Source organism: Acipenser ruthenus, chromosome 18 (assembly GCF_902713425.1).
Source record: "Acipenser ruthenus chromosome 18, fAciRut3.2 maternal haplotype, whole genome shotgun sequence".
NCBI lineage: Eukaryota > Metazoa > Chordata > Actinopteri > Acipenseriformes > Acipenseridae > Acipenser > Acipenser ruthenus.
Window position 1 is genome coordinate 23,803,953 of NC_081206.1, and position 27,350 is coordinate 23,831,302.

At 36.8% G+C, this 27,350-nt stretch overlaps 1 protein-coding gene across 3 annotated transcripts in view; it reads right to left on the reverse strand.

Annotated features, from left to right (window-relative positions):
- Positions 1–4,378: 4,378 nt before the first annotated feature.
- The window catches only part of LOC117425143 (serine/threonine-protein kinase D1), a 70,621-nt gene continuing 47,649 nt past the window's right edge, over positions 4,379–27,350 (reverse strand). The window contains exons 4-19 of one of the 3 annotated variants that reach the window (XM_058991604.1): positions 26,951–27,111; positions 24,512–24,535; positions 22,382–22,592; positions 21,577–21,654; positions 20,515–20,713; positions 20,106–20,229; positions 18,059–18,136; positions 16,570–16,849; positions 15,511–15,560; positions 13,957–14,029; positions 13,012–13,118; positions 12,495–12,656; positions 10,405–10,503; positions 9,841–10,108; positions 7,837–7,922; positions 4,379–5,344 (exon numbers count right to left, since the gene is read on the reverse strand). In XM_058991604.1, coding sequence (XP_058847587.1) covers positions 5,126–5,344; positions 7,837–7,922; positions 9,841–10,108; positions 10,405–10,503; positions 12,495–12,656; positions 13,012–13,118; positions 13,957–14,029; positions 15,511–15,560; positions 16,570–16,849; positions 18,059–18,136; positions 20,106–20,229; positions 20,515–20,713; positions 21,577–21,654; positions 22,382–22,592; positions 24,512–24,535; positions 26,951–27,111 — 2,219 coding nt within the window. In that variant the 3' untranslated portion in view covers positions 4,379–5,125. Of the gene's footprint in view, positions 5,345–7,836; positions 7,923–9,840; positions 10,109–10,404; positions 10,504–12,494; positions 12,657–13,011; positions 13,119–13,956; positions 14,030–15,510; positions 15,564–16,569; positions 16,850–18,058; positions 18,137–20,105; positions 20,230–20,514; positions 20,714–21,576; positions 21,655–22,381; positions 22,593–24,511; positions 24,536–26,950; positions 27,112–27,350 lie in introns of all 3 variants that reach the window. The other 2 variants (XM_058991603.1, XM_058991605.1) reach the window with 2 other exon arrangements.

The window sequence follows — 27,350 nt, forward strand, 5'->3', positions numbered from 1 at the left end:
TCCAAAATAGCTTACGCCCCCGCCCCCCCCCCCCCCCCCCCCCCCATTCGTGAAGCTAAAATACCACAAGGGGGCGAGAAAGTCCTGGTCACTAAATGGCATTTGCCAAATCTGCCCCACCACAGTGTCCTAAAGATTCAAAGGAGAGCTTTTGTAAGGACCTGTTTTCCAGTAGAAGATCCTGAGTATCTAAGTTTTCCTTTATAAAAAGAATTCCCATAGGGTTTTCATAGGGTATTGCATTGCTAAAGCCAAGTGAATGAATCTGATTTGGTTTAACTGGTCATTTTTAAGGTACTAACATGATACAGATAAAGAGCTCTTTCTGTCCACATTATGTATGTTATTTTTGCTTTAAGTAAAAAGACAAACTCTCTATATGATATGTAATGGTTTATATTTGAGGTGTTGAGCAGCTCTTCTCACTATTTTCATACAGTTAAATACTGTAACCATCATCCAAGCACACTGGTTGCAGGGGGCTCAGACTTCAGTATTTTCATCCACCCTCCTAGTGCATTAAGTACTGTAGTACAGTGGAGTAGTGAACTGTGTTGTGCTTGAACTAAACATAACAGGAGTTTTAAGTCTAAATTGCTCACCCACCTTTCAGCTCAGCTAGATTCAACCCCCCCTTTAATTTTCTGTCCTTGCCCCTTTTTAACAGTCTACCCTGGCCTGCCGTATCAGACACAACTGCACTGTACATTTTTACATGGAGTATAGTTTATTCATTTGAGATGAAGCCTGGTCATTCTTTATCACAAGTTATTGACAAGAAAAGAATCTGAGGATATATGGTAAAGTGTTATTCTGTCCATCAGCACAACCCCCTCCTCAGGTGGCTGAAGGTCTGTGCTGCGCCTTGAGCATCACAGCATACCTGAGGGGTGGGTTATATCAGTACAATCCACGCCTTCACGTTTATTGTTTTCATGTTACATTTTTACAGGACATGTTTATGTACTTTCACATGATACAGGAAGCTCTTACTTTGCACGGCATTGTCAGGGAAATATATACCACATGTTATTGCTTGGTTGAAAGCCAGGAGAAACTTTATTGAGCAATATGCAGAAATAACCTTTTTTATATTTAAATATTTTTGATTACATTTTTAAATAACATACATGCAATCTTATAATACAAACATATTGTTGAATATATCACTTTAACATCTAAACCCACAAACCATACCCATACCTTCAGTGATAATTATTACATAATAGAAATAGTATGATAACAACATTTCTTTTAAATCACTAAAGTAAACTTTTTCTTTTTCACTTTGTGGTTCGTTTTCTAGTGGATGTTTAATCACACATTTTCCATTATCCCACTCACTATGTGGTATCTGACCTGAATTATAAAAAAAAAAAAACAAGCTAGTTTACTGATGAGTAGGTTGAGTAGGATAGAATTTAATTTATTAAGCTACCCAAGGATGTAGGATACAGTTTCATTAAAAAAAAAAAAGTTTAGAATATAAAATATTCACTGCAGCTTAACTTTGGTCTCTTGTCTAAACTAAGAGTATAAATCCTCATTAGAATGATTTAACCAGTTTGCCGTCCCAAAGGTAAAAATGCAGAGCAGAGACACCCAAGGCTCTAAAAATGAGCAAGGATATACAATTACATGGTCCTTGAGTGCTTGTACCTGTACACATTTGAATTTTTGTTTGGTCCTTTGTCAATTAAGTGTTTACATCAACATGTCACACAACCAAGCAGTGTTATCTGTTGTGAACGTGTGTAATGGGTTACAGGAAGGCATTTCCGTAGTATTTTAACAGCATTGTTTTATTTGCAGCCACATAAAGCCCTCCAGGTGTACAAGGTTATCCAGCAATAACGGATTTTAATACTAATGTTTGTCTTTTTAATATACACTTCCCCTACTCTTGAAGTCCACCATTTTCTAACCCCAGTCTTCCCATTTTAGTACTCCGCCAATCAACATGTGCAAGTAATTAAAACCTCCAACTGAGCCTGATTTGTGTTATGTCTGCCTGTGTGAGATTGGGCAGACATAATAATGGGGAGGGATGAATGAGTTGGTTTAAGATTACAGTGGACTCCTGGCGCGGACTGGCCATCGGGAAGTGCGGGAGAATCCCCGGTGGGCCGGTCTGTTTGGACCTGCGTGGGCCGCTGGTCTACGTTTGATTTATAATTATTATTATTATTTTTCCCCCATTACATGCTGAGAATTACGCTGTTATTAACTTGGCAATCTCGTTCTGTCGCGTGCACACATCACCACACCAGTCATCTCTTGGGTAAATCCAATATCGCAATATCTAAGGGGGGGGGGGGGGGGGGGGCGAGGAGTGGCCACTCCCTGATTGGACTTGCCCGGATTTTCTTAGAACGGGATTGGTCAACCAGATTTCGTCTTTCGTTTGAACCTCTTGTATTGATAGTGGATGACTGTCAGTGTAGAAAATGCAGAGAAAAAGAAAAAGTGGGGCAGAAAAGGTTAGAGACAAACGACAACGGTCTCTCGAGGCAGATGCTGCAAAGTGCACACAAATAACGGACATGTTCAGCTGGTAGTAGGGAGAGCGAGGGAGGTCAGGATGCCAGTGTTAATCAGCCAGCCTAGGGAGCCCACTGAAGAAGACGACGCTCTGGCAGGGTCGAGCACCGCAGGTACAAACAGTAGAGTTTACGGCTGCATTAAAATATATTAAAGACTCGGCTGCGCCTCGTACCTAATAACGCCCTAGCTGTGACTATATACACTATATATCACAGCCTCTCCTACCTTATTGCTTTTATAAAACGCCTGCACCAATATTTGTGACGTTAGTCACTTTTTGAGATCTAGTCAGCTATGTATAGCTATGCTAAGCTCCGCTAGCAAATCGACTAGCCATCTATGCTAGCTAGCTGGGTTACTAAGAAAAAACCATTAGCTCAAACATTTACCAGGTCGCGTCTCTCTCGCTCTCTCCACCATTTAGCTGGTTACCGCTGATATAAACTGAAACAAAATGATGGCAAGTCGAGCTGATGGTGGCATTAGCCAATTGGCTACAGTATCGCCCCCTACAGGACACTCGCAGCGTAGATTTCACATTGCATGTATTGTATCACACTAACAAAATCCCAAATCTAAGGCAATCGTTTGACATGAATTTGATTGGGTTTGATACTTAGGTCGATATTGATTAGGTTGTTGCACAAAGATATAATTTATGGAATGGTGAGAAGGCCTAACAGTGGCCTATGGTTGAATATAGCACAGCTGGATCGCTGTTTTGACCAATCAGAGAGCAGGACTGGAACTATCCGTTTTATAAATCAAACAAGCTATGTTCTTGTGAGTATTCTTTCAAATTATAATAAAGTTTGCTAAAGGTATTATTTAAATTGATTGCTGTTGTTCATTTATGCATTTTAAAGCAGATGCAGCTGAGCTTGAGGAGCGAGAGAGGGACAGAATGGATGCTGTTGCAGGGTCCAGTGCAGAGAGAACAACAGCTGTGGAAAGAGGAGAGAGAGACAAGATGCAGATATATGAAGTGAATGCAGGGGGGTCAGCTGGTAGCTTTGATTACTTCACACGCCATCAGTCCAAAGAGCTGGACACATTTTTTGTGATCACCCAAACACAGTGGGACAGACTGAAGATGTCAGCTTGGGGTGGATACAGGGTCAGAACAACAAGTGAGATGCCTGAGGAGGATGGAAACAGTGGAGCATGTGAAGAAGAGCTGGAGATAGAGAACAAAACGTGCACTTCACTATTTGATTCTATCCCGATACAATTTATTGACTGATGCCTATCATGTAATTGGTTTGGGCTACAAATTCCTCCTGACCTTGTCAGTAACGCAAGTAGCATGTGAAAGGCGTTTCTCCACTCTGAAGTTTGTCAAGAATAGACTGAGAAGCACTGTGTCCCAAGAGTACTTGGAAGGGTTCATGCTAATGTCTACAGAGAAAGGGATACTGATGGCCCTAGACAGTGATGGAGTTATTGACAAACTTGTAAAAGTTGCACAATTTCCAAATCACAGACCCTAAAATCAAAAGGTTCAGATAACCAAAATGGGCATGGATCTACAGGATCAATCATAATTAAGATGTCAGAAAGCTCATGGGAAGGTTTTGGAGAGAAAGTTGAAGCTTTTTTTGCTTAATAATTCCAAGATGAGCGCTGGCGGATATATGTGGATTGTTAGAAGACTTAATCACTAATATGTGGAGACCCCAAAGGAAGAGAAACTAATGCAATACTACAGTATAGTAATATAAACAGCACTGGTTATAGAAGTGATACTGCACAGTAATTTGAAAATATATAAAACAATAATGAACACATCTTGCAGATTCAGATGTGATGTAATGACCTACTTCACCAACAGAAATCTTTACAAGACTTTTATTGAAAACTTCCACAAAGAGGCCACGTGATAACAAGCTGCTGAACTGCATTAAGATCCATCTTTAAGAAAAGGGATGTCATTTCATCAGAACTATCCTGCAATTAACATGTTTCTAAGGCATTAAGGCTTGCTTTTTACATAAAGCACTTGCACTATAATTGTAGTTAGGTTTGACCCGTTTGCTCATAATTTACTTCTCTTTTAAAAGACAGCGTTCTGACGGTCTTCTGTGAAAACAAAGACTGCCTTCTTCATGGATCAGTTGATCTAAAGGAGTAAGACAATGCTCCTGAACAGCAGACAAAACCTAGGTTCTGAAAAGGTTGTTTACAATACTGCTAATAATAATAATAATAATAATAATAATAATAATAATAATTTACAAAGACAATATTGTTCAAGATGACATATCAGGGTAATACAAGCAAAGGCACACTTTACAACATTCTTTGTTTGACAGAAAAAATTCTGGAAACAAATGACAAACAATGATAGCTCTTGTGTTGAGAGAAACAGTTGTCGACTTCACATACTAGCATCAAGACGACACGAACGTTCTTTGAGGCGTTGGGAAACTGAGATGGGTAATACTTTACAATGTTAAGAAGATGGCAAGAGTACATTCTAGATTGTGCTATTTTTGGTGGGACGGCAGTTTTTGCAAGGCAAAAGTTAAAGCTGGCGGTTGTCTTTTATTAATTCCACAGTGTAAGAGGTCCGTGTTGTTGTTTAGAGGATGCTGACGCGCTCGCTGAGGGCCCTCATCTCGGCCTCCTCTGTCTCTGGCTCCTCGCTGCAGTCTGTGTGCTTGTTCACCAGGTGTGGTGGATACTGCAGGCCGTGCTGTCCTGCAAACTGCTCCCAGCGCGAGTCGTCGCTCTCGTGAGTAATATAGCGCTCTCCCATTTTACATTCAAGGTCCCGCAGATCTAGCCATGTTTGGTAGTCCTGTAATTAAAGAAAAAAGGGACAGTAAATCAGGGTTTGCCTGTTATATTATTGAATACAGCTATTTGTAAGCTTCCTGAGCCAATGACTATTATGAATAAGGCTCTAAAAGTTTAGGCTGTATTTTAAATGTTTAATCAATGAGGTCCCATTTTAGGAGGATCTTTCACTGATATTCAGTTTTTCAAAATGTTTCAAATGAATGACTGTAAATACTAATAAAAGGTTACTTTTTGATTGAAAATATAAGTTTAAACTTTGATTCACATCCTCAATGAACCAATTAATATATTATAATTATTGAAGTGTAATCTATCTATCTATCTATCTATCTATCTATCTATCTATCTATCTATCTGTCTATCTACATGTATATGTGTGTATGTACGTATGTAGGTTCCTGTAAAAATTATCTACTGATTGTTTCAGCCAATCCATTATCCCTGCTAAGAATGCTATCTTAAGCCCCTTTCACACTGGCATGCTCTACCCGGGTCGGAATCTACCCGGGTCATGTGAGTCGGCTACACGATTTCACACTGTTTTTGATGTGTTGCAATCTAGCTCATGGTGTGTCTCAAGCAACACAAATATGGCTAAATAGAATAAACAAAAATGTTCCTTGAGGAAGTGAAACCTTCACGCAGGTGTGGCTGTTTGTTATTTCATCCGGCGTCATGCATTTTGTCTCGCTCCACCCGGGTCAAAGCGTGCCAACCCACATCCTGAGCTGTGTTGCTGGGACCCGGGTTAACCCAGGTACGACTCGGGTACATGGTTTCACAGTATACAGGATTGTGACCTGGGTAGCCAGAACCTGGGTCTGGACCTGTGTAGGAGTGCCAGTGTGAAAGGGGCTTTAGAAAATGAACTACTTCCCTAATTAGATCCAGTACAAAATAAAAACCAAAAAAACAAATTTTTTTTTAAGTGGGTGAAAACCCACCAAAATGTCTTATGACATCCTTTGACCACTTCAAGGTTCAACAATTACAATCCGCAAAGGGAAGGTGGAGCTATTGATCTAATGGGAAAGGATTGAGAACTCTAAAATCTGCAATGCACACACAGTGAATCACACCAGAAAGAAAGGTAAAATGACTCTATGGCCATAGAGAGAATATGTTTGTCTAAGCTTAAATCAGATCCCAAAGACGGGTCTTTATCCAGCCCATAGGCTGGGGGCTGCAATGCCATAAAGTCTCAACCCCTTGATCAACGTTCCAGCGCTTCAAATTGGCAAGTTATTAGTGTTTTTGACATGTTATTGAGTCTGCTCGTGTTTACAGTGATGCAAGCACCAGTTTGATTGTATGTTGGTGGGCACAAGACAGATGCTGCTTATTACATGCACCAGGAGGATCTTTGTACGAGTGGCACTGAATCAGGTGGCTCAACAGACGTCTCAAATTTCAGTGCCAGGGTCTCGGACAGTACCACATACAATATATTGTGACTAAATTACATCTACATTTTATATTATTATTATTATTTATTTCTTAGCAGACGCCCTTATCCAGGGCGACTTACAATTGTTACAAGATATCACATTATTTTTACATACAATAACATTATTTGTTTACATACAATTACCCATTTATACAGTTGGGTTTTTACTGGAGCAATCTAGGTAAAGTACCTTGCTCAAGGGTACAGCAGCAGTGTCCCCCACTGGGGATTGAACCCACAACCCTCCGGTCAAGAGTCCAGAGCCCTAACCACTACTCCACACTGCTGCCCTATATGTGTGGGTTCTAAAGAAAAAATGAAAAAGAGACCCCCATTACAAACTATGTGTTTATACCACCACCAATGAAACAACTGTGAGCTTAATTAATGCATTTCTTTCTTTTACAAAATTTAAAACTTGAATTGATTTAAATACTGTTGGTACTAAAATTGGTCACTGTTTAGATCCATTGAATAGATCCCACTATGGGTGTATGCGTGTGTGTTCACTGTTACAGTGCCATGTAATTCATGGGTATTATACTATGACAAGAAAGCCACAGTAAACTTATAACAAGCATTTCTTCATACTTTATTTTTATTGATTAAAATACTGACTCCTAAAATAGAATGGGAGCAATGACAAGGAAGTACTTCATTTTTTATTATTATTTATTTCTTAGCAGACACCCTTATCCAGGGCAACTTACAATTGTTACAAGACATCACATTCTTTTTACATACAATTACCCATTCATACAGTTGGGTTTTTACTGGAGCAATCTAGGTAAAGTACCATGCTCAAGGGTACAGCAGCAGCAGTGTCCCGCACCTGGGATTGAACCCACGACCCTCCGGTCAAGAGTCCAGAGCCCTGACCACTACTCCACACTGCTGCCCTATATACCCTGCAATTAATTAACCCAAATATCCAAATGCTTTAGCACTGAAGAACAAAAATAGCAAGCAGAAAGCTACTAGCTCAAATAAAGACTACGGCGAAGTTGATAAGTTAATGCTTTTTCTAGCAACGAAAGACTTACCTGTAACCAGGGATGACTAAGGGTTTTGTCCACACTGTAGCGTTTCCTCATTTTCACTTGCAATAAGTTATTAATGAGATCAATTGCTGCAAAACAAAACATATCTTCAGTAAACATGTTAACATAAAAAGGCTTAAAGGTCTATATGCAGTGTTCAATAAGGGAATAAGGGCCAAAGCAAACAAAACGTTAAGCTTATTTTAGGGGTCAAGTGCTTCTGACACTGACTGTGGATTTTTGACCTTGAGGCCACCAATTGCAAAACCCATCCATCAGCATTATTCAAATGAATGGAAAGTCACAAAAATAAATATGCCAAACAAATATATAAGCCTATTTACAGATGCTTAGTTAAACACAGCAAATGTATCCTCCTCTCAGTACAACAGCTGCAAATCTCTTAAACTGTTCTTAATTTACTTTTCAATTGCTAACTCAATCTAGAGTGCGAACGTGTGATGTGTACTGTTGTGTGATTGTTAAGCAGCACTATAAAAAAAAATCTGGGTTCATTTTCAGGGCAACGTGAGTCACAGCAAACTCATCATATACTGTATGTCATTAAATACAACATCTGAATTGCCAGTTTTGACTAGTAATTGGTTTGAAGCAGACATGATCATTTAAATTAGGTTTTAAAGGGGTCTTCCATACATGAATGGCAGTCTAGACCTATACATTTTAATCAGATCTACATTATAACTAAAGAGGACACAACATTCCAATACCAATGTGGATTGAAAAAAAACCCAGTACAAGTGAAAATGTACACGTGGATATGAAATGAAATCGAAAAGGTGGAAAATAAAAATGTGTGCAGTTCAGGTCTACGTATTGAAAATAATTGTACTTTTTTCCTGCAAAATTTATCCTGATTTTAGTGGTAGAGTACAGAAAAATGTAAAATACCTGACTGGATGACATTATTATTCTACTTCAACAAAGGAGGCTAAATAAATTGAAGTGTTCATAAAAGAAAGCAAACATTATTATAGGGAATCATATCTGCACATTCTTGTAATCTTTTTTACTTAAAGACTAACGTACAAATAAACACTGGAGAGCTTTTCATGTACTGATGTATCGTTAAAACAAAGGAGCAAAGATTCAGGTTCTGTGACTGTTATGGATAATGCGCAATGTAGATGGCAAGATACCTTTGAAACATGAATTTGCTTTTGCAGTAACTCATGAAGGCTGACTCTGCCTCAGTCTTAAACAAGGACTTGGAGGCTGAGGGTGGATGAAGCACTTATTCTAAAGATGACCAACACAATAGAACCCTGAAATCCACTTGTTTGACATGTGAAAGCAGTCATTTATCTAGGTGACTGTCAGTTAGGCCAATACACAAAAACACAGTAATTCCTTGTTAAATACATTCTATAGGTCTCAAGTCTTTCCCAAGCTAGCTTTATTAAAATTGTACCGAAAGCAAATATACTGTAGCTTAGTTAATACAATGATGCCTAAATGGACAATAACAATGTCAAAGAGCAAAGAGATTATGTTAATCAGAACTGAGATACAGTACATTTACATGTATAATTCTGTCATTGTCAACCTTTCATCATGGCACACAACCTTAATTCTTATAGTTCTGAGTCCTATTTAATTTATTTTCACTTATTAGAACAAGCCAAATCAGTGCAATTGTTTTGTTTTTTTTACACATGTTTGTTTCTCAAAAAAACACAAAGAAACTTATCAGGATAAATCTAAAAGACACTTTTTTCACAAAGCATGATTTTAAGGAATCATTTATTAGGGAATGTTTTTTACAGCCTGTTTCCATTTTCAAGTTTGCAGTTCACAAAACATGTTGTATTGATATATTTGTTTATTTTCATTTTTCAATGTAAAGAACATGTTTAAAAACACTCAAAAAAGGTTCCTTGACTAAACAGTCTTTTAAGACACCTTGGGTTCTTTAAGCTTCCTAAAAGCAAACTGATACAGTACAGGCAACTTTTTGGCATACTAACAGAACATTAATTTACCTACCTTCTTGGGAAGTCTCCTTCCAGGGGTTTGGGGGATACATGAATGCTGCATTCTGGATTTGATCATGAATGTCTTCATCTTCATTAAATGGAAAGGTGCCACTGAGGCTAACATAAATGATGACACCAACAGACCACATGTCCAGCGATCTGTTGTAGCCCTTGTTCCTCAGGACCTCTGGAGCCAAGTATGCAGGGGTTCCCACCACAGAACGCCTGAAAGATTTCTCCCCAATAATTCGTGCAAATCCAAAGTCACACAATTTAACCTTGAAATGAAATGTAAAACAAAAGGTTATACATACATTCTCTTTCTATATCATACCAAACTGTGTTGAATATGTTTCTCTAATATAGAACTGTTTTAAGAGAGTGGTTCAAACAGTGCACAATTACCAACATTAACTACTGAAGAAAAAGCTCTCTCGGTGCCTGTCAACAAATATCTGGACAATAAAACTTTTCTAAAATAACAGTTATGGGGCTAGATTCTCCAAATCTTTTTTCATAAAGGACAACACACCAATTACAATTCTATAATAAAATAAATGTATTATCTGTTTACCTGTGGAAAGGGATCAGCTGATGCCAGTAATACATTCTCAGGTTTGAGGTCACAGTGAACAATGTTTTTAAAGTGAAGATGTCTCAGTGCTACAAGAATCTGTAAATTAAAGACATTGATCATATTATTGCAACTATTCTAATTATAATGTGCTAACAGTGAAGCACTTCTAACATTAATGGCTGGTTTCACAGACTCAGCTTAGTACTAATCTTGAATTACCTGCCCTAAATTAACATTAGGTAGTCCAAGATTAGTGTTAACCGGGTCTGTGAAACCAGCTGATATGGTGAGTGTTTTTTTTTTTTTTTTGTGGTCCAATTCTTAAAACATGATTTCACATTTTTATTTCAATACATTTTTAAAACAGATTTTCCATAATTTGTTTGCTTTTCAAAGTACTTTCTAACTGTGTATGTTTTAAAAACAGTATTCAAAAGGCTCCCGAGTGGCGTATCCAGTAAAGGCACTCCGCGTGGAGATCGCATGTTCAAATCCAGGCTATGTCATTGCCAACCGTGACCGGGGGTTCCTAGGGGGCGGCACACAATTGGCGGAGCACCGCCCGGGTAGGGAGGGATTAGGTCGGCAGGGCATTCCACAGTTCACCGTACACCAGCGACCCCTGTGGCTGATAGGTCTACAGTGGAGCCATTCAGATCTGTGTTGTCCTCCAGCACCATAGGTGGTGGCTTTGACGGATTGGCAGGAACACGTTTCGGAGGATGCATGTTTCAGCCTCCGTTTCCCGAGTCGCCAGGGGGTTGCTGTGGCGAACCGGGAAAAAAATAATAATTGGGCATTCCAAATTGGGGAGAAAACCGGGCTAAAAACCATTGGTGACGACTAAATTTCTTAAAAAAAAAAAAAAAAAAAAAAAAAAAACAGTACTCAAGAGCAAATGTGAGATAACTGTGCTGTGTGCTGTCTTTTTGTGACACATTCTGTAATCTCTTTAACCATGACGTTCCACTGGAGCTTTCATAATGGTTCATTTTTCTTTTAAAAATCTTTGAATGCATTCATCCGTTTTAGGTATGTCACATCGTATTTAATGTTCCATAAAATCTACAGTATGTGACATTCCCAGACTGGCGAAATGCCATCTGTCACAGATTGACATGCTTCCTTTGCACCACCTTGCCCCCCTGCATGCCAGTGCCTTTCTATCCTAACCATGTGCATAAGGAATATTTTAACACAAATCCAGAAATACACTTTTTACATTAAAACCAGTCATCAGGGTCCATATTTCTATTTTGAATAGTCATAATGGGGTTGCTTGTGTAGGAATGCAGTGTGCTACCATGTAACGTGAATATTGTGTTGCCTCTTGGGACAACTTGAAAAGGGGGTGTTCAACTTGTTTTCCTACCCTGGTGTTGACATTTTAAATAGATATGTTTATCGATTGAACACCTTAAGGGTTACAATATAACTATCCTTGACTTAAAAATAAGCTCCTTTTAATGTTTAAGGTTCGATACCTGTCCTTCCTGTCTCTTGCAGGTAATGTAATTTAATCTGTTGTATGGTCTAACTCTAACTAGTCTTGTGTTGTATGGTGGCTTGAGGTGTACAGTATATGAAGTGCTTGTGACAGGCTTCCCATCAATATAGCACCTTGGTTTTTAGTGTTGGTGCAAGGTGGCAGTTACTGTCTGTGTGGTAATTCTAAACATCACAACTTAAGCAATGTACGAAATAAACAAGCAACATTCCTGCGGTTTGGGGGCAGTGATGATGTCAGTGAGGCAGAGCTGACATAATAACCAAGGAAACAAGTGATATGGGGCTCTAGAAAAGTACCATGCGTGTAATTAAAAATAAAAAAGGGCCCAACAGTTCAGATTTGCCTGAAATAAATGTGCTCATTTTTTTAAACTGAATCTAAGTGTTTTCATTTATTGATATACCGGTAACTAAAAGCAATACTGTATTATTCTATAGGTATACATTTCCACATGAATCGATGGCTCTAAACAAACCATTTAACACAAGCATGCTTTATTTTAAAATGAAACACATATTTAGCCTAACAGAATCATTTTTTTCATGTACTGTATGCACTTTATAACCGAATGGCCTACCTGCGTAATTAAAAACTTTGTAATGCGCTCTGGCAGTCTTCCCTTTTCGCTTGACAAGATCATTTCCAGCATGTCGCCATGGAGCTTCTCCATGACAACAAACACGCGTTCAGGAGTCTCAAACATGCACTCCAAGTTGACAACACCAGGATGATGGAGGTTCTGTGGATGAATACACAAAAAGCTTCCATTAGAGTGTTTTCTCCCCGTTTCAAGCTTCCTTTCATCTGACATTGGAAGGGGATTTCTAGCAACTAAATGGATGTTGTTTAATAGCAACATAATGGGGAAACTGAGTTTAATTTTGTAAAATAGTATTTCTAAGGGTGCTTTAATTGCAAAATGTAATGACTGTAATTCATAGTTTCCTTTCATTTTCAAAATATTAAATTATGTTTTTTTTATTTTTAAACAGTGGCTGTTAAGCCAGTAAGAACTCAAAACACATTAGTTAATGGTAATGTTGCACAAAGCAACTCCATGCATCCATGTCACTGTTATTATGATTTTATTTTACCTGTAAAATAGCAACCTCATTGCGTAGCTGGCTCTCCTGTTTGGTTGGAAACCTTAGCTTATCGATTATTTTGATTGCAACATCTCTTCCTGTCTTTCTGTGTTTTCCTAAAAGAAAGACAGATTCAGTTATCACCTACACAATATGACGGAATTCATTAAGATGTATTATATATTGTACATCAGATTATAGCTGCCATAACACTGTGATTGGGGTGTAGGGCTACTATGGGCAGATATGATGGCATTCATTCCACAAGCCTATTGGATACTGATGAATCTTCAAACCATGTGCCTGCAACAGTGTCAGTCTATTGACAAAACATCTGCTGTCTTACTGAAACTGACTGTCAAAGGGAGTGCTTTTAGAGAATACAGTGAAACAATTTGCATAACAACTTTGGTTAGCACTCCTGTTTCAGAACACAGACCACTCAATTTAAAAATTCTGTAACCTCGTCTAATTTATTAATTTTTTTTCTAAAGAGATTTTGCAAGATTTTCACTGAAAATTAGATGGCACACAATTTAGGGATTATTGACTTGCTGTAAAAATGTGTATCATATTAAACAGTATATACCCTAATTACTTCCTTTTTAAAGATTGCACAATTACATTAAATGAAGAGAACGCAAATAGAAGGGGGTTTGGAGCAGATGAAATATGAAACAAATTACACCTCCAGAATTAACAGCATGCATTTTTTTCTCTAAATTGCCTATCAATTTCTAATTAAAAACTAATTTTCCCCCATAGTATTGCAAGCTTTGTTACTTTGTTTTACATTTTTTTCTTGAAATTTAAATGAATGTATGATTACTTTTAATCTCAAAACACTGTCAATGTTAGCAACACATTAATTTCAGAGATTTCTTTTTTTGAATATATAAAGTTCATGTTAATTAACTGCAGCAAATGTCTCATATTTATAAGCATGTTAATTACCTCCGTATACTATTCCAAACTGTCCCGATCCTAGCACTTCATCAGGGAAAATCTGGTAAACCGAGCTAATGTCCTGTTGGAAGGAGAGGAAAGTTTTATAGATAGAGACATTTTTGCAGTTGCTTCTTGTTTTGACTTACAGTAAGGACCTCTGTACTATGACACTTGGCTGGTGCCAGCAAAGAATGAGAAAGACCACAGAAAGAAGAATCTGTAGCACTTACAAGCCGTATAGGGATAACCTGTCGATCTGGGGTTCTTCATTGACCTTATAGTGTGTTTCAATGTGCTTTGCAGTTGTTGGCTTTGCAGATGCTTAATTTCTTTAGGAACCTATGCATTCACATTCACAAATATCATCATTATCAGAAAATGAGTGCAATACCAAACCTATTAAGAAAAGTTTATGTCAAGACTTATAGGATAGACAGTAAAACAAAAATAAGGATAATTTTCTAATCGAATTCTTAATCAGGTAAGAAATTATTTATTGTTATTATATTATTAAGAAACATAGTCTTCATTTTTTTTTATAACAAGAAAAAAAATATTAAAATAATACATTTTTTTTCTAATTAAGAAAAGCATTTTTGTCAGTGTAGTTGCTTCTTGTGATACCTCACATTTACCATCTGTTGTTTCAGTAGAATAAAACAAAAAACAGCAAACATTGTCAATAGAAACTGCTAAAACATTTGAACAAAAAGGCTGCATTGTTGGCTAATCACAGTTCAAGCACAGTGCAAAAGAATACATGTAAGGGGCCTGATAAAACAGGTCCCTGGTGTTCACTTTCTTTGGAGTCAGAAGACTCACAAGATGTAGGAAAATTAACTGTACGATCTGAACACCAGACAGTTAGTACTGTAGGTTGGGGTCTGTTTCAATATGACCTTAAACTAAACCACATGGCTGCTGACGTTATACATGTTCTATCCCAAAAAATAAGGAAGGCTAAGGTGAGAGATTAGTCTGCCATATCTCCTAAGAAGACCTGACAGGGTTGAGGCAAAAAAAAGTCAACACGCTGAAACAACAGTATGCTGTATTTGTGCCAGAAAGGGCTTTCAGCCTAAGTGAGGCCATACTGTACATTGTTATTCATTCTGCATGGCTATTTATCACATAAGCAGCAATATTTACATGCTACCCAGATACTAGGACATACAAGTAAGACAAGCTTAGACCCAAGTTAATTTAATTTCTCTTACATTTAAATATGCTTTGGTAAACAAAGGCAATATCCTTGCTATGACCTCAGGTTTGCTGTATTGAGTCAAAAAGACTTTTCATTTGGACACACAAGGTTAAAAAAGCATGCAACTGACTCATGAATACACAAACGCCAACTAATACTGTCCACAGCTTTAAAGGGATGTGTCTTTCTGCAGATTAGGCGTGTACCTACTCTTAAATCAGGAGCTTAACGGTAACCCTAAGCCAGGCACGAGACTATGAGAAAAGCATGTCGCTGATAGTGCAAAAAGCGTACCAGTGGGAATTAAGGGTATTGCAGTATATTAAAGGCATAATAAACAAAATGTAGTTACTTACCACGTTTTCCTGGATTTGGCAGTTGGACACAGAAATGCTAACAGAAACATCTTCTGTTGGTTAAACAAAAATAGATACGGCTCATATGCTTATAGCATGCAAATACAGAACAGGGACCAAATAAGCCTATGAAGACAAGGTTACACTTTCAAATTGCTATATAAGTTGAGTTATTAATTTCTTCCTTATTAAAATAAAGTGTATTTTTGTCTGTTTCATGTCCAATGTTCACAACAGTCAAATACAGTATGTCCTTATCTATGATAGGACAGAAATGCTCCCAAGTTAAAGCTCAATGGTATATTTTTTACTGGACTCTCAGTCACTACCTCAGTGGAAAAGTAGTACTAGTAGTCAATCACATACAGTAGCTCTCAGATTAACTTGATATTTCTCATGTAAAAGAGTATCTTCCTACATATCCCACTGCTTAAATTCCTGTATAACCAATTCAAATATATGATGAAATATTTTCTGTAAAGAACTATAGAATCCATGTTAAATATGGGACATTCTGTAGTTCTGAGAGCCATGCAGTTTACAATAATGTAAGATCAGGTCAGACCGTTACAGACACTTGTTAAATTGTCTGTAGAATAATACGATCTTTGCTGTTATTTCATCATGAGGTCAGGAGTAGCTTTGCAGTAGTTTTGCTAACAACATTTTAAAAAATAACTGGACTTAGTGGATACTTTTCTTTTGAGTTTCTATAGCAACAGACAGTAAGGATACTGGTATTACTAATAATTTATTGTAGTTGGTTTATTCAGACATCAGCATATTCACTCTTTGGGTATGCAGGTACAGTGGAATGAACATCCTTTTACCTTCATTACCTTGACTTGTGAGCAATGATGCCATACACTGAATTACAGCTATTACTGCTAAACTGTAAACATAGACATATTGACCAAATTCGTTTTTATTTCAAACCACAACAGACTGCACAAGGAAGGAAAAAGACACCAATGTAAAAGCTGGCAAAAGTATCAGACCCGACCCATTTGAAATAAATATCAAATCAGACAAATAAAATGAATAGATTTAGACACTTACTGTGCTGGCCATGTCTTGATCCATGCGAGACCCCTTTTGGAATGACTGGCATTAATGCATGCTGTATGGCCATCTCCCACATCCTTGCAACATCGTGCCCAATACCACTTATGAGCACATTGTTGTTAACTGGTGTGTTCCCGGTTTTGACTAAATTTTCACCAACACTATAAACCATATTTGCAGTGGTGATCTCAAAACAGTGCGGATTTACTCCTGGAGGCAGCAAGTTTAAATTTTTTGCCGGCTCCAAGGATAAAACTTCAGATAATGGAATTTCCTGGAAGAGATCATTAAAACAGAATTAATGAAGCAAAAAGATAATTAGAACTTTAAAGTAATTATACTTCACTATTAAGAGACATAAAATATCCAATTTATACCCAAAGTTAAATGAACAACTACAGCGTTTTCAGTTATCAATATGTTTAGCTTAATTAGTCACAGTGAACTATCTAAAATAAAAGCAAAGCCATTCTCTCCCTTTTAATTTAAGCGTGTGATATTCTTGATTTATTCTTGGTACTTGTATCTTGAGTTTACATCTAATTGTATAGGTATTTTGGTCAAATGGTGTGTTTCCTCATTGAGGTATATATTCAATATTCCTTACTCTACAGGTTTTTGCTCTTGTCAAAGTGAACGCAAACAAAACAAACTAATACATGCCTCTTTGAGTAAACATCTGGAGCAACACAAAAGAAGGAACAAAAAGCTGTTGATTTGGTCCAAAAGAATTAGAGAGGAGGTGGTTACAGAAGCTAGAGCAGGATATTTACAGCAAGCAGTAAAGTCAAGAGATCCTCTCTAAATTAGCCATGCAAACAATACACAATCAGGGAGAAAGATGTTGCAAAACAAAGGATAAACCAAGACAGTCATTTTCTAATTAAAAACATAAATGATGGTGATGCAACTGTAAAAATGCCTTGATTGTCCCCCCTTTTTTAGAGGCCACATACCAAATGATCAAGCTCCATGAAAACATAGATATGAGATTGTCTGTCTGTATAAAGGTCTAGGAACGATAACTCCCTCACAAAACCACAGACAAGTAAACTGTGTGATTCAAAAGGGGCACACATGCATGCATACATAGTCATGTTTGTCCATTTACAGGCATAACAAAACAATGGTTCACTTGTTTAAGGACATTTGTTATCATCACACATGTGCTGGAGGACTTCTCAGTACTGTGCATCTAATATGTAGGGAATGGTCTGAAGGTACACCCTATGTGAATCCGACAGTATATTTGCATATACACATTATCTTTATTAAACATATATATATACAGGACCTGAAGATGCCACTGAATAATATATTGTTCAATTACTTTATCTTGATAGGTACAACTACATTATTCTTAGCCCATAAACTACCAAAAGATTGTGAATAAACAGAGTACTGTGAATATTAAATAATACACAATCAGTAGTTTGTCCAAGGTTGCAATCATTACTAATAGAAAGTTTAAAGTGTACTTTACCTTGTAGTATTTGCTTCCTGTGTCATTCTGAAACAGTGTAATACACTTGCTGTCCAGTCTCCAGTAGTGCCTCTTCCGCTGTTACAAAGAAAGACATGCAGTAAATCCCATTAGTAACAGATTAAGGCTTGAACATATAGTCCTCAACCAATGAGACCCCCAACTGTCAGATGCCTGTCTGGCTTCTATCCCAGCAAACCCTGTTGGGACATGTGCTTTTTAGGTGACGCTCAGATGGAGAGAGGCGAGAGTTTGATCAGATTTATTCTGAGCTCATTCACATGTTATGAAAGAAAAAAACTCATGTAAACAACTTAACCTTCAATCTCATACTTCTATTGCTGCTTTAAGAGTTTGAATCTGGCTCTCAAAGAGGCAGCAAGCTAAGTGAGATCTTATGTCACAATTTTACTAGATGGAGAGAGAAGGTTTCTGACTGAGCGGCAAATACAAAAGCTTAGCCAAACTCTGATAATGACATGTAATAAAATACCACTTTAAATGAATTGTTTACAGCGCTGGACAGTATCAACATACATGGGAGAGTGGGCCTGATCCCAGGTATTTTCTGATTACAAGGCAGTGTAAAATGTTTCTATTTCTGTTTTTTACAAGAGGAATATTAGAGGAATAAACAGAGCACAGATGAGATAGAGAGAATTCCTTATAACACAAATGTCCTCTGCTTAAAATAGAAAGATTTTTACTTAACAAATTGCATCTTATGAAATACAACAGTCTGTGCACTGCAAGAGAACCAGCAGCTACTACAAGGATAGCGAAGGACTGTATACAAATTGTAAACAGACAAAAATATAATCAGCATTCCTCAATAAAAGTATTATTATTATTATTATTATTATTATTATTATTATTATTATTATTATTATTATTATTATTATTATGTTTCTACATGACTGCTTCTCATTAACTTTTATAGTCTACATATATATATATATATATATATATATATATATATATATATATATATATATATATATATATATATATATACACACATACATACATACATATCTCTTAGGGCTATCAATTAATTGCAGTTAACTTCTGTGATTTTCTCAACGCACGTTAATCTCATTGCTGTGTCTTGAGCCTTTCGGCACACCATACTTCAATCCTGACCGTGGCTTAATTTTTTTAATCGCGAGATTAATTGCTTGACAGCCCTAATATGTATAGACTTTTTTGTCTGCTTCTATACAGTATGTTATGTACTATACCTTCCAGTTTTAAGACCTTGATTAAGCGATCAGGAAGGAGGATGGTCACCATGAGATAGCCACACTGCCAGGGTCTTATAAAACACGAGGCACACTCAAGCATTCCTAATCCCCTGGAGTGTGGTTGTCAGCTCAGGGCAATCCAATGGAATACATTGGAATTTATTTATTCCCATGTTTTCTTGATTTTACTGCTTTTGCATGCTCTTTTGTATGGATGTCTGGATATTTGTTTCCGTGAAAGTTTGTATAACTTGTGAACGGCTTGTTGCATATATTTGAACACGTGTATTTTCCATCACAATGGTGGGGGAATGAAGCATGTACTTTGTTATTGCAAAGAATTCCCCCACAAACTACTGCTCGATACTAATTAGCGTTGGAATGAACGTTGGGGTATTCATGTTTGAGTGTTCTTTCCAAATGTAAATGAATATTCAAATTTTGAATTAGCTGGCAAACACAAATCATTTCTTTACGAAAGTAAACAATCTCTGTGTAAAATAAACATATGGTACCCAATCCAATCAAAGAATTAATGGGTGTTCCCCCCCCCCCTCACACACACACATTTATGTATTGGTTTGCTTTGGATATCTTTTTGACACAACATAATTGTCTTTAATAACAGCTTTATTAAAATATTTGGCCACCAGGGGCCATGCGAATCAATATAAGGCGAGGAAAAGTGACAGTTAAAAAAGCGGATACTTAAATGGCCCAAATATAAATGTATACACAGATATTTAGACAGAGATCGATATAATATACCAATATTGATATCAATCGAGGTTAAAAGGTCTTACCATGGTGTCCTTATTGGTAAAATGAACCATCCATCCTTCTTTCATCACATTGCTGCTTTTCCTTTTTGTGTGCTTAACAGACTGTACCACTCTCATCAAAGGTATATTGTTGCTTGTTGAAGGGCTAGGGAGAATTACAAACAAGGAGAATTAAAAACATATCCTTGTTACTTTCACCCTCAGCCTATCAAAGAGTGAGCACAAAGCACAGCTGCTATTTAGAAGGTTCTGAAGCATGTTTCACCTTTGGTTCAGACATTTTGTCAATATCGCTAGTTTTTAAGAGGCATAGCAGTGTACATGCTAAGAAGGATAAAGGTGGCTGGCACAGCAAATACAATGCATATTGAAGTGTTGGCAATCAGCATGTACAGTACCAACTGTATAATGTATGTCAATGCCTTCTGACCTTATCATTCTATTGGAGTCATCATGGTCTGGATCGTGGTCATGCATTTCTCCAGTGTCACTATGGCTCCCAGTCATTGATAATTCGTGTGCCATGGATTCCTCCATATCATCCAGAAGCCCACTGTTTCGTTCGCTGTCATTGTCATCACTGCCTTCTTCCATAACAATGTCCGACTCTGCACCAGGACTGAGTAAATCTAGTCACAATTATAATAACACATATGGTATTTTCTATACTGCCTGAGCACAGACCACATGAACTCAGAATTCAAGAAGTATATTCATCCAAAAGAGAAAACTAAATGTTGATGTTACAAAACTTCCAATTCATGTAAGAGCTGTTAACTTCGTTGCTTCTTGCTAGTCCTGTAACATCATCTTTTTTTTCATTTTACAAAAAAATATGGCAAACTTACTGGGGTAAATATGAATATAGCCCAAATGTTCTAATCAAATACACCAATAATCGCTACTAAAGGAACAGTTTCAGACTGACAAGGCATGCCTATGTGATACATTAGATGTTTCTGAATTAATTCTAACAGCATGACCTGAGTTGATTTAATATAATTCAGAATACTTCAGTGATCCTGGATAGACCTTTAAAGCAGAACACCAGGTAATCTTAAACCAGAGTAGCTAGTAAAGCTTTAGTCTAAATCAATGTGGGTTAGAAGGCACTTCAGATCCAGTCCAGTCTGAGGTCAGATTAGAGCCATGAAGGCTTCACCTACACTGCCTCTCCAACAGGGGTTACTGTGGAGCAACCTGAAAATGTCCAGCCCTTCTAATGAACTTTACTCCAGCCCTTCTGCTATCTGTTAGTGACATTCACAATCCCAAAGTGTAAAAACAACCACTAGGGTAACTATATGTACATTTTCACAAATGAGCCACTAGACCTGACATTTAAAATCATGATCATATTCGTGCATCCTCTTCCCTTTTTAAAGTGTTAATCTTAATGTGGTTGTGTTTCAGCAGAATAAATGATTGTATCCAATGTTGGGATTTTTGATATGCATAAGGTGTGTTCTGAAATTAGTATTAAGACACTTGCCTCCATTAATGGCTAGTTCACCAAGACAGTTGTTTGGCACTTTGGGGGCACAGCGTTTATGGCAGTTGAACTTGCAATCTATAAGAAAGAAAGAAACAAACAAACACACATCAAAAGAAGATTTAATTGTGTAGTTATGCCATACGTACTGCTCCTTATTGATCCACTTTGGGGTTGGGTGGGGTCACAGTTCTATTTATATATATATATATATATATATAACTACTCAGTCTAAAGGACTGTAAAGCTAATCCAATTACTTTTTCTGTATGTATGCTTGTTATTTCCAATCTTTGGACTAGATGATAGTTATATAGGAACCCCCCTCCCCTCCTCCAGGTACAATTACAAAAACATGATTTGCAAGCTATTCTGGTTTAATTCAATATAGAAATGTGTATAAATTAAATGAAAGATCTGAACATAAAGTTGACGTGTTGCTATTGATAATCACCAAGGTGTGCGTTTATTTGACATGAATTCATAATTTCCTGCAAACAAAAAAACAAAAGGGCATATTTCCCTACAATAAGGGTATCAGTTCACATGTTAGTGTAAGAAACCGTTTACCATAGTAAGTTAGCAGTTTGCCTTGTTACACTTTGCATTTACTATCCAGGTTAAACATTGGTTTTGCAGTACCTTGCCATAATTATATGTGTTTTTACTTTCACTTTGCTATTCTATCAACACAGTCAACATTTGAACCCCAAAGATGAGTCAGCAGTCTAGCCTTATTTATTATGATCTCTTTAGCTGTTGCAGGCACATCAGTTTTGACAATGCAGAAGTGAAGGATACCTACCTTTACATTGCAAGCCCTGCCTAAAAAGCCCTTTAAGTAGCTTCTTACAGTACTGGCAAACAGTGGGACGTGTGTATGAGTGGACAACAAGAGTGTGAGGTACTTTCACTTTTGACAGCAGGATCTTGTCCAGTTGAATCGGGCGTCCAATGTATGACTGCGAGTTTGACCTCTTTTCTCGTCCAATGAATGACTCAGACTGAGTTTTTTGCTATAAGGGAATGTAAGAGGTTGGCTTTTTACAAAATACAACCCTAAATACTGTACATTTAATTCCACATTACAAATTCCTGTTGACTGCATACATTGTGAAGCGCATTTCTAACAAAAATGCACATTTCTTTTCTTGCAAATTTGCAGATTTTTGGTAATTATGTAAGTTTGATGAAACTGTTATAATATATTTATTAATGTTCAAATTGCACTGTATATTAACAGTACTATCCATTTTTCAATTGTTTACATAGTTATATCTGCTTGTCACTACTAAGCATGCATAATACTACATTGGTATGTGCAGAGTATTACAACTAAATAAGCAAAAAAACAACAACATATCAGGTTATAACAAAAAAAAAAATCTTTAGCATCATTGCCTAGTAGATAATAATTGTGTGAGAAAACATAAATAATACACACAGATATACACATACAACTAACAGGTTTAAACAAAGACATTTAAACACAATTATACAAATACTGTTTGAGGAATATATATATATATATATATATATATATATATATATACACACAAACCACCCACTCGCCCTCGATATATAGCGGATTTGTATTGGACCCCAACACCTGCGATATATCGAGGGCCGCGATATAGCAAGAGACCCATAGAAAAACAAATAGGCTAACAGATACTATACAACCACTCCCTCGTTTTATCATGGCCATATAAATCCTCTGCGCATCCCGCTTTTTCTCATTTTTCGTATAAAAAGCAGCACACCGTTTTAATTCATACTGCGGAGGGTAATTGCTTCTCATCAACTTAAGTCTCCAATTAATTTCATGAATCTTCCTCTCCTTTCTCAAATGCCCAAACCGCTGCATTGAAAGAATCCATTCACAACATAGGAGGCTTGTTGCTAGGGAGCTGATGTCACTGCCCTGTGACTTCTGCTTGTGCATTGCTTAAAAAACTGCTTCAGCAAGCATATTTAATATGCTTTGTGTTACTGTGCAATGTGTGTGTATATGATAACAGTACGATATTAATGCTTTGTTTTTACTAGTTCTGTATATTTTAGTTTGTGATGTGCAGTACAAAATCAAACAAACAGCAATTCTAAGTGAAATTGTCTATGTATAGTGTAGCTAAGGCATGCGCAGTTAGACTGTAAAAATGGGGAGCCAACTCCAGGACCACAATATATCCGAATCCGCAGTATAGCGAGGGACGATATAACGAGGGGTGGGGGTGTGTGTGTATATATATATATATATATATATATATATATATATATATATATATATATATATAGTTTTTAACTATAGAGAATTTGCCATTCAAATGTTCTGAAAGTTGTATGTTCAGCATTGACTTGTCCACAGAGATACCAGATTAGAAATCTATTTTCAGTGTAGTCAGTATAGTTAAGAACTGGCAGTGAGGCACTGACTAGTACAGGCCTTAAAAAATGTACTTGGCAGCACACTTTTCTTGGATTGCTGAAATAGATCCCTATATCTCTTTGTCTATTGCTGGAGGGCTCTAGTGATTGATGTCTTTTTAACAGAAAGCTTATTAAGAAAGGCGATAGTAAACCAGCACTGCGGCTTCATAAAAATAACACTTAAAAGAATTCCACATCATATGCAGGGTACAAATATATTACATTTGGGTTTTTAACAAAATGTGCCTTTTTAGTGGAAGAAATGAATCCTTCTATTGTTCAATCTAAAAGTGATTTTAGCATTAAAATATGCAGGGATGGTTTAATTAATATTCAGCACTGAATTATCTATATCAAAATTGGAATATTGCTACAAAAGGTGTTTTTCTTGAGATCAGCATTTTTATTTCAATATCTAACGATTAAATGTATATCTTGGATTACTTTAAGGGTAGAGGATATCATAATCTGTGAAGAAAAACAGTTTGATTAAGACAGTACATACCTCAATGCTGGGGCTGAGAGGAGACTGATGCATGCAGAGAAAGAGGACATAAACAGGCAACAATGCAAAAGGGAAACAGAAAGTAGTGATTATTTAGCTGGAAACCCTTAACTATGCCATACCATGCAAACAGCAATTATATTTGCTAACACGTGGTATGAACTTATAAGTTGCACACAGTGGGTCGCTCATTAGTTTAGATTTTCTTTCATTCATTGTATTGCTTCCACTATTGTTCAACTGCTCAGACTAATTGGAACGTTTGCTGATGTCAGTGACAGTGCTGTAATTTGTAATGTTGTTGGAAAATCACAAGTGTGTGTGTGTTTTTGTTTTTTTTCTTATACTGATGTTGTTTGGTGTATATGCATTTATTTTTATTTTTTTAAACTGTTGATTCTATTTTATCTTACTGACACTTTCAATTATTTGTGTTAAATAACCAGTTAATAATGCTTTTTATGTTTAACTCATGAAAGTGAACAACCCGCTTTATATAAACAAAAATGGCTATTTTACACAAGATGCTGCATGCACTGTTGCTCAGTGGTCCAGGAAAGGATCCACTAGATGATGGTGCCTGTATATTTTTACCTGCAAAGATGTTTTTGTCAAGTAATCGCAAACAAAAACTTTAAAATGTGAAAATAAACCACCATCACCATTTACCAGATATGATGAACAACACAGCATAAATGCAAGCAGCAACACATGGCAATTACACTGTTTTGTTTTATCTATACATGTATGGTGCATAATGATAAGGCTCTAAGGCAAAGCTGTATTTCTTTTTTTTTTTTTTAATCCCTCAGATACCCACTTGAGAAAGACTGAAAGTGTTGAAGTAAATGGCAGTGCACTAATACTAAATATTAAGAGGGCACCCTGCTTCAAGAACTAATGGCAACTGAATTACTTTAACAATGACCTTGAGTCGCATGTACTGGAACAAACAAAAAATAAAGTATAATATCAAACGCATATTAAACAGTGCTTGTGAATAACTCTCTCAATGTGGTTGGAGATGGAGGGCACAGCAAGAGCCTTTATAAGTTTAACCAAAGTACATTTGCAAGGTAGTTCTGCAGCTTTCCCATACTTTTACCATGGTTATACTATGCATTTACTATAGTTTACCATGGTTTGCCATGTTTTAAAATGTGTTCTTCAATACCCCGCTGTGCTTTACCTTGCTTTCACTATGACTTATTACACTTTGCTATGTTTTTACTGTGATACATTTTTTAAGGGAGGGCCTGGTGCACAGAACAGTATAGGGGTGTCCAGAAAAATCATATTTTCCCTTAAAGATTTTTTATTTCCATTGTAAACAGCTACTAATCCTATAATCCTAGCCACCAGGTGTACTTCCCTTTATACAGTACAAATTACCTTTAAATAGAATATAGCAAAATAAAAATATGAATATTATTACAGCCACACAAAATTAAACATACAGTATACAGTAGGTACTTTTTTTGGCTGTTTTCTTATTTCTTATTTCCCAAACTTTACTTCTTCCTAACAATATGCAGGACTGACCTAATATAAAATTAAATCACAGCCTCAGTTGCCCAAAGACACACACCAGTGGTTGACAAGAGTTTTTCAATCTTGGCTTCTTCGCTCAATTAATAACATTGATTTAATTTATCTAAAGAGCAGTCTTCCAAGTTTTTTTTTTTTTTTTTTTTTTAATATAATGGCAAAGAGGCATTTCATAACTTAGTAGTGTGTGTTTAATGATTGTCTCATGCTACACTTCCATCTCCCACTGGGACATGTAAGCAATTTTAAATTAGACTTGTTCATTTCCATCAGCAGCAGATCAAGTACAAACCGATTTCAACTGAGACTCTCTCAGACCCAGTTAGGATTGCGGGCTGGCAGAACTCGATCTCTCCAACTAACGCTGATGCAGGAAAGTTACCTGATGACCCAATGTACTGGAAACGACAGGAGGGTTTGTGAAGTCCTATATAACTAACAGGAATCATACAAATAAATATGCATACAGGTGATCAAATAATGGTAATGTCTGGTTGCGGATTGGATTGTAGATTGCAGATGGAACCGAAGCCCCAGTTTGATATTGGAAATGTGGCTTTAATGAATGTGCTTGAACTCAACTATTGACTTAGGGAAACCCTAACATGTTTTTTATATTTGAAAAATATATTCTATAAGGCTGAAGTGAAATGTTATAAACCTCACATTTTATAATTACAAATAATGATGTTTGTCCTTCAAAGTCCTTGAAGGTCTGTGCTTATCTCTACTAAGAGGGACAGAATGACATATTGACATACTGTACAGATTGACAGACAGAGACTTACATAGAGTATACAGTATTGCAACACTCTATAATTTAAATACTCCATAGCACAAGAACCATTGCTTGCAAAGTAGTGGTCCTGATAACCCCTAAAATAATCTTACCAGTAGTGCTTCATCTGGGGTGCTGGGGGATGGTTCAGCCGAGACTGACCTGGAGGTAGTCAAACTAGTTAAAGAAAGATTGGACAGTCGTCTCTTTCGTATTCCACTACAGTTGTTAGGAATTTTGAAAGCACAGCGCTTATGATAGTTCAACCCACATCCTTTTGGAAAGAAAGAAAGAGATGGGACATTAATGTACTGGTAATTCAAGTGAAATATGTCTTGAAGGGTGTATTGTAAACACTATTATTAGTATAGAGAGACTATACAGATATGTATCTATCTGCAGCAATATGATGTTTGGTTGCAGTCGGGTTTGCTTATCTCCTTGTTCCCTTATAAAGTTTACTATAATAAAAGCATAGCAAAGTGTAATCAAGCATAGTGAAAGTATGGTAAG